This window comes from Trypanosoma conorhini (assembly GCF_003719485.1).
Source record: "Trypanosoma conorhini strain 025E chromosome Unknown Tco_14.4_contig_00151, whole genome shotgun sequence".
NCBI classification, from domain to species: domain Eukaryota; phylum Euglenozoa; class Kinetoplastea; order Trypanosomatida; family Trypanosomatidae; genus Trypanosoma; species Trypanosoma conorhini.
The window spans coordinates 14436-22563 of NW_021704231.1; the positions used below are offsets into that span (position 1 = coordinate 14436).

General features: G+C 60.7%; 2 protein-coding genes across 2 annotated transcripts, besides 2 other annotated features; both read right to left on the bottom strand.

The window, feature by feature from the left end:
• Positions 1 to 86: 86 nt before the first annotated feature.
• Positions 87 to 3080, bottom strand: Tco025E_03377 (uncharacterized protein; the record flags this gene model as incomplete). Its single annotated transcript, XM_029370296.1, has 1 exon — positions 87 to 3080. One exon carries the CDS (start codon positions 3078 to 3080, stop codon positions 87 to 89), a length of 2994 nt encoding a protein of 997 aa, XP_029229703.1.
• Positions 3081 to 3212: 132 nt separating this feature from the next.
• Positions 3213 to 3244: a microsatellite.
• Positions 3245 to 3454: 210 nt separating this feature from the next.
• Positions 3455 to 7705, bottom strand: Tco025E_03378 (putative basal body component; the record flags this gene model as incomplete). The annotated part of the gene is made up of 1 exon (XM_029370297.1): positions 3455 to 7705. The coding sequence occupies one exon, from the start codon at positions 7703 to 7705 to the stop codon at positions 3455 to 3457; it is 4251 nt and encodes a 1416-aa protein (XP_029229704.1).
• A 351-nt stretch (positions 7706 to 8056) lies between these two features.
• Positions 8057 to 8085: a sequence feature (GA-rich).
• The last annotated feature ends 43 nt before the right edge of the window (positions 8086 to 8128 follow it).

The following is an 8128-nucleotide window of genomic DNA, read 5'->3' on the forward strand; positions in this document are numbered from 1 at the left end:
CTCTCTCTCTCTCTAAAAAACACACACACACAGAAAACCAACCAAACACGTGAAGTCATTGCCTTGTCGAAGTTAAATAGATAATACTAGCGAAATGGCAACACGGGGATCGCATCGCGGTGTCGAACTTGTTCCAGTACGTCTTCCAGCCGCAGTTTCAAGGTACGATCACCTGTGGAAAACCATTGGACCATGTCCGCAGCACAGTAATCCGCGTGATGTATTCGTACCCACTCCAAACGCTGCTCCCCATCTTCAATAAATCCGGCCTTTATGAAGCTTGGAAGGAGATCCGGCAGGACGAGCACCGCCTTGCCAAACTTCGCCCCTACTTGCTGCTGGAAACTTTGTGCATCTACCGAGAGTTGCATAATGAAGACATCGGAAAGCTTCTTCTTGGCCAATTTGGCGTATTCTCGCAGCAACGTCGTCTGGACGGCAAAAACAAAACGCTTCATAAAAAGTTGCTCCATCTGCGGCGTCGGCATCGCGTGACGCTTCGCGTTGAGCAATCCCATGTCCTCCACAAGCAGCCTCACATACGCGCTCGCCTGCACCAGTTTCTCGTTCGCGCGCAGTTTGCTGATGCTCTGCGTGACGTTCTCCATGGGAAAAATGGCATGACACAAGCGGTGCAGGCCCACATGCAACAGCTCCTCACTGGCGGCCCTCATGTCACCGCAGCGGCGCATGCGCTGCTCCACCGTTGCCGGCGGCAGCAGTGGGGCGACGGAGCGCAGCGTCGCCTCCAGGACATAAACGAGCGTCACACACGACTGCCCCGCCACCGCCCGGTTGACCAGGGCGAATTGATGCGCCTCGCTTGCAAGGATGCCCCGAACGCGGCCCCATACACGTGGAGGAAAAGATCCCTGCAGCTCATCCTCCGCCGCGAATGGAGACGGGGCGGTGGCGGCAACGGCGGCGGCTGTAGGCTGCCGCGCCGCTCTCTCCGCCGCCGCACGCATTTCAATAAGTGTCGCCTGCGTCAACTCGCTCAAATCCACCTGGTTCTCTAGACGCACCGCACGGGAGATGGAAACAAAATTGTCGGCCACCGTGTAGACGTATAAGCTAACGAGATCCTCTGCCCAGCCAAGTGTCTCCGCCGCCAGCGGTGGAAAACGTGCCACAATTCTCGCCACGTACTCCAGCAAGGTGTTGGCAACGGCAACGGCGGAGGCGGTTAACATGGACGGCGTCCCCTGTGCCCCGCGGCGGGCAAGATCCTCGCAAAACGACTCCGTTTGCACCATACGCGAGGTATCCTGCAGCGTCAGCAGGTGTGCGGCGTAGAAGGGGTTCTCGTGACTGCCGGGGGCCTCAATGGAGGCCTCCGCGAGATAGCCCTTCACCTCCCGCACCGCGCGCCGGTAGGTCTCGGGGTGCAGCGGCCGCACAACCTGCAGCTCCAACGCGCTCACGTCGCCAACCACCCAGGTATCCTCCACCATGAACTGCAAAATCTGTCGTGCCCTCACTTCCTGAAACTGCTGCGTCATGTACCGCACCAAGGCCGTCTTCACTCGCGCCCGAGCAGCGGCTTGTGCTGGCTTCTCTAGGCCTAACACGGAAATCGCCTCAATTAGCATGCTCACCACAAAAAATACGTGCAGCACCCTCTCCACGTCCACCGAGTCCAGCTGAAGCTTGTCCAGAACCAGGGAAATTTTCTCTACCAAATCCTGTCCGAGCTTATGGCTGACTTTCGCGATCTCCCGCAAGGCCGCGGCATGCAGTGTGGCGAAAGGGTGATCGGTGCCGCTACAATCGCTATGCAGCTTGCGTACAGTGGCAAACAGAAACAGAAAGTCCATCATTTTGGCGGACATTTGACACAGACAGAGCATCAAATGATCCGGGTGAATCGCCGCGGCAATATCTGCAATGGAGGCGTCCTCATTCTTGATGTCAGAGACTTCAATCAGAGACTTGGTGAGAATGTACACGGCAGACTGCCATAGCGTCTGCACGATGAGGCCGCAGACGTGGTCGGACGTACCCAGCACACGTGAGGCCTCAAAGGCGTTGCAGTATTTTGAGGGAATAAACTTTGCCGTCAGACACTCCATCAGTGAGTCTTCTTGGCACCGCTTCAGTGCCTCCTTGTTGTCACGGTACTCCTTCCACTCATCAATGATGCGGCTCAGGCAGTGCAGCTTCCTAATGCGATCCTCGTGCTCAACGTCGGAATGCTGCTGCAGCAGCTCCACGGCCTCAATAATGTTCCCACTCTCAAGAAGCGTCAGGAGCTCGTTGCGTTTCGAGCAGATTTGCCGCATCGCCTCAAGTAGGGCTAAGGTCGCCTTACAGTTGCCGCGCTTGCGGTGGTACGCCAGTATCTGCATTTGCTCCGCCGCCGCATTCTTCGCCTTGCGGATGATGTTGCGGCCCTTCTTGCAGTCGCTGGACGTCTCCAGGAGCCGGTCGTTGATGAGTCGAATCTCCTCCACCCCACTGACAAACTCCTTGCTGTGCGCAAGCACCCGCTTCTTCAGCGTGGCGCTCACAATGTCACACTTCCGCCGCAGCTCACGTATCGCTGCCTCCGTGGCCTGCCGCTGCCGCTGCTGCTGCGCGTCGTCGGCGGCGTAGCCGCTGCCGTCGACGACCTCCATGTGCGCAATCTCGTCCTTCATCGCCTCGTAGGACTTGTCAAAGTACTTCTTGTCGACGTACTCGTGCAGCTGCTGGTCGGTGAGGGGCTCGTCCTCCTCCGACTCAACGTCGCTCGTCTCCACCGCCGCGACACGCTCGCCGCGGCCGTTGTCTATTTGGGCGCCGTACCGCAGCTGGAAAAGGCGCCGCAGCGCCCCGGAGCGACTCACCACACCGTGCTTGCCTGGCACGCGCAGCCTGTCAACAGGGATGCTGCGCAAAACATTCTTGGTAAGCTTCAGGCCCCGCTTCGCCCCACGCATTGCCCCTTTCCAGGCATAATTGATCCCATCCCGCACCTCCTCCATCGCCGCTTCGACAGCTGAGGCGGCAAAGCAGAGGCAGAGGAAGCAAAGAAGAGGGAAACCGTGGAAAAGTAACCCAGCCGGAAAGAGAGGGAAGTGTGGCACCACAGTGTGCATGCTTGCGTGCGTGAGCGTGCATATGGGCAGGCACAGCAACAGACGTCAAGTGAAGCCTCAATCAGGCACCAACATCGCCTGTACACGGCGATCAGAACCCCTCCTCCCCCCCTCCCCACCAAGAGATTCAGAACACACACACACACAGACAGACAGACATACACGGCTATACCCAAAGGGGGTAAGAATAATATTTCTCTATGTAGGCTCGCGCAGACATGCATACATAGCAGGTCAAAACATATAGCTGTTGTATATATTAAAATTAAATATCACAACAAGAGCCAGACGCTATCCTGCGCTACTTCTCTACACACACACACACAAGTGCAGACAAGAAATCTCTGAAAAAAGTTAACATCAAGGAAGCGTCGTCAACTATCATGTTTGTACAGTAATCCACTTCGATTGACGTCTTGCTCATGCATTCGGCGGCCCACCTCCAGCTGCTCTTGTTGCTTATCAAAGCAAAGCTGCATCAGTTGCTGCGCGGAGCGCAGCTCCTCAATCTTTTCAAGGAGGTCCTTTTCCCGCAGACGTGTCTCGGCAAGGGTGACCTCGCCAATGTGCTTGAGCGATTCCAGATTCGCACAGCGTTCCTTCAAGGCCGAGTTCTCAGCCTTGCGTGCTTGCAGTTGGCTTGACAGTTCGGCCTCACGCTTCCGCGACTCCGCGAGTTCGTTCTCAAGAAGCGCAATTTTCTTCTCGTCCTTGGTTGTCTGACGCTCAAGGCGCCGCTTCTCCGCCTCTACCGCGTGGAGCGTCTTTGTCAGCTCCGCGACACGCTCCTCCAGTCGACTCTGCTGCGAGGCGGCGGCGTGGCTGCTCTGCTGCGCCCCCTGCCTGGCCACCGAAAGCTGCAGCTGCAGCGCTTGCAGCTGCCTTCGCAGTTCTTCTATTTGTCCATGCAGCGTCTCCTTGGCGGCGGAGAGGGCCGTCAGTCGACGGCTCTCCTGACGCGCCCGCTCGCGCTCGCCTGCCAGCGCATTCTCCTTCTCCTGCAGCACGTGCTGCAGCGCCGAGATCTCGCTGCGCAGCTCCCGCACCTCCACCTCGCTCTGGTTCTGCTCCATCGTGCGATCGTCCAGGCGGCGGCGGATGCGCTCCTGCTGCTGCTGCAGGGTTCGCTTCTCCTGGTCGAGCATCGTTCGCTCCGTCTCCGACCGCTGCTCAAACCCGCGGAGCTGCTCCCTCAAGGCCGTAATCTGATCCCCGCGGTGGGCAATCTCCAGCCGCGCCCCCTCCAGCTCCGTCCGCTCGCGCTGCAGCTGCTCCTCCTTGCGCTGGCACTCCCTCAGTGCCGCCTCCCGCTCGCGAGAGGCCTGCTCCGTGGCGCCGACCAGCTCCTGACGCAACTGCGCAACGTCGGCCCCGTGCTGCAGCTCCAGCTTCGCCACCTCCCCATTTCGCTCCTCCCGCAGCAGCCGCACCGCATCGGCGTGGGCCCGGCTCAATTCGTCCATCTCGCGCTCCATCCTTGCCTGCTGCTGCCGCAGCCCCTCGCCGCACTGCCGCTTAAACAACGCGGCTGTGTCCCACGCGTCATGCGCAAGCTTACTCAACTGATAGAAGGAGCGAGTTGTGACGGCAATGACAAAGTCACCAAACATTTCCTTCGTCATCATGGACTCCTCAGCCATGTTTGTGACAAGGCGACTGTATGAGGCGAGCAGCCTGCGCTGGCTATCCTTGGCATGCCACACTGCCTCTTCCTTGGCCTCCTCCACATCACGCAGCGCCTGTCGTGCCTGCGTCAATTCCTGAGTCAAGGCCTCCACGCGCTCCAGTGTCGTATTTAACTCCTCGGCAGCACTGGCAAGGGCAGCGGCGTGCTCCTCCTTCAACCGCCTTAGCCGCTGCTGCTGCGCCTCCTGCGTGTCACACAACTTCCTCGTTGCCTCCGCCAGCGCCTCTTCCTGTGACGAGAGCCGCATCTCCGCCGCGTGCTGCGCGGCACGAGCCACCTGCAGTTGCTCCTGCAGCCGCTCCACTTCAGTTTTGTAGGCCTCGACGCTCTTCTCGCGTGACGTCTTCGCCCTTGACAAAATCTGCTCCGCCGCGGCCTTTTGCTCCACGGCGACGTCAACCTCCTCGAGTGCCTTGCGGAGTGCCTCCTTCCGTAGGGCGTGCTTCTTTTCCTTCTGTGCCACCGTTTCCTCCAGCTCACCCGCGCGACTCTGCAAGGCACGCAGCTGCTCCGCCATTTCCTCGGCGTCCGCTGCCTGCTGCTGCTGCTGCGCGTCGCGTGCGTCGAGCTCCTTCTCCAGCGAGGCGATGCGGTTGTGGAGGAGGTCGGCGTCACGACGGCTCAGGTCCGCCTGGTGGCTGAGCCGCTCCTCGAGCACCGCCACCTTCGCCCGCTCCCCCGCGAGCAGCGCGACGTCCTGCTGCATCGAGCCAATGGTGGCGTCGCGCCGGGCCAGCTCCCGCTCCAACTCCTCGCAGCTGCGCTTGGCGAGTTGCTCCACTTCGTTCGCGTGTTGCGCGACGCGTGCGCACTCCATCGTCTTCTGCTGCAGCTCTGCGTCGCGGCGGTGAAGCTCGTCCGCGGCGTCTCGCCCCGCCTTTTGGGCGGCCTCGTACGCCGCACCCAACTTCTCCAACGACGCAATCTGCTGCTGCCGCTCCTGCCGCACAGCGGCCAACTCCCGCTCCAGCTGCTCGACGCGCCCCCGGGTCTCACGCAGCCGTGCGGCGGTGTCCACCGGCTCGCTTTTGGCGTTTTCCTCCTGCGCCTTCGCGAGTTCCCGCCGAAGCTGCTGAGCCTCACTGCGACTTGCCGCGAGCTGCTCCTTTGCCTCCCCGAGGGCCGAGGCGGTGGACTCATGCCGCTTGGCGTCCGCCGCGCGGTCACCCTCCACCGTCTCCAGCGACTTCCGCAGCCGCGCCTCAGTCGCCGCGGCGACTTCGACCAACTGCTGCTGCTTTGCCAGCGCCTCCCGCAGAGTCGCGCACTCGCGCCTCGCATCCTCCAAAGCCCTGGCGGACTCACGAGCATCGCAGGCACGTTTCTCACTTTCCTCACGGATGCATCGCACAGCCTCATTTGCGGCCTGCAACTCGCGTTGGTTCGCTTTGTTAGTGGCAACTTCCTCCGCCAGCTGCGCCGTCGCAGCGTTGAGGCGCTGGCGCAGCTCACTAATCTCACTCTCCAACACCCGCCTGCACTCCGCCAGCTCCGTCTTATGGGCCCATGCAACTTCCTGCAAACGCTTTTCTTGCGTCGCAGCCAACGCGTGCTGCTGATGCTCCCTTTCCCTCTGCTGTTCTTTCATCCTTTCGATGGCGATGCTGGCATCCTCGTTACGTGTTACGAGGACTCGTTTTTCCTCCATGAAGCGCTCCTTTAGAGTACCCAGCTGATGCTGCACGTCCTTTAGCTCAAAACTCAGGCGATCCCGATCCTCTCGGAGCCGGTCCCGTTCCACTGCCGTGAGTGTCGCCTTCTCCCTGAGCTCGACGGTGCAGCGCAGGCACTCCTCCTTCGCTGAGGCTAGAGCGGCATGAAGCTCCTTCAGCTCCGCTGTGCCCCTCTCTGAGCTTCGCTGCTTTCGCTCCATCTCCTGCTGCTGCTCCGCCACTTTGCTCTGCAGCCCGGTCAACTGCAAAGACACCTTTGCCCGTTCTTCATTGCACCGTTTCCGTTCCTCCTCAAGCACTTCCGAAAGATCTACGAGTCGTGCTTCCAACAACTGTGTCTTGGCTTGCTCGCGCTGCAGCTGCTCCGTCGCGGCGGTGAGCTTCGCCGTGACCTGCTCGGCCGCCGTGCGGGCCGCCTCCGCTTCCCGCTGATGGCTTACAACCAAATTCTTTCCCGACTCCCGCTCCGCGGCAAGAAGTTGACGAGCACGCTTCTTCTCCTGGCAAGCCTCCGCCAGCCGCTTCTCCAACCGCACCTGCGTCGCCTTTAACTCGTCAAGTTCACCCTGCCGCCCATCCGAGACCCGCTTCGCCTCCGACAGCTGCGCGTTCAAGCCCTCTACCGCCGCCGCCGCCGCCGCCTTCTGGGAACGCATGGACTCCTCACACTTTGCCAAGGCGTCTGCATGCCTTTGCGCCGGGACCATGGATTCCATCTCCCGACGCACGTCGGCGAGCTCCTTCTTCAGCCCTTCATGGGCTGCCTCCCTTGCATCCAGCTGCTGCGCCCTCGCCGCGCATGCGTCCATCGCCCTCTGCGCGGCCTCCGCCTGCTGCTGCGCGTGGGTCTGCTCCGACCTTAGCGCGTCGCGCTCGGATTGAAGCGACCGAACTTCCGCGAGTTGCTGGCGCCGCGCCTCCTCCATCTCGCGCCCGTGCCTCTCCCTGCTCAGCTCCAACAGGTTCGTCGCCTCAGTTAGTTCCTGCTGCACCGCCTCTGCCTGCACCTTCATGGCGTCGTTGCGCCGCACCAGCTGGTCGACTTGCTCTTCACTCGCCCGCAGCTTCTGCGACATCCTCCGCAGCTGCCGCCGCGCCCTCTCCAGCTGCTGCTGCGCACCCGCCACATCCACCTTGTACGTGTCCTCCTTCTTCCGCAGCTCACACCGGCGCTCCTCGAGGCCGCGGATGAGCCCGTGGATCTCCTCGTCCTTGGCGTTGATGACACGCAGGTACTCCTCCAGGAGCTGGTCAACGTGAGCCATCGCCTCGCCCTCGCCCCCTCTCGGCTCTCCGCATTACGTGCCCACGCGTGTGCGTGTGTGGGGCAGTCCACGCATATCGCAGCGGGACACCCCCACAAGAGAAGAGAGAGAAAAAAGAAACGAAACAGAGAGCGGCGATGGAACTTTTTTAAGCAAACGAAGAGAACGACGTAACGGCCGACAAAAACGAGGGAGTCGGTGACCCCGCACCCCACCCCCCCGGCAACAGCAGTTGCCGCTACCGGTCGCCAAAGCGTGTGGCGGGGCGAGAAGAGGCAGAAAAACATTAAAAAGATCCAAACCCCACGGAAATGTGCAAGAAAGAAAAAGCCCTACCACACACACCCACATAGAGATAGAGAGAAGGAGAGAAGGAGAGAACACACACAAAAATTACTTGCATTCCGAAACTTGGTGACGCGT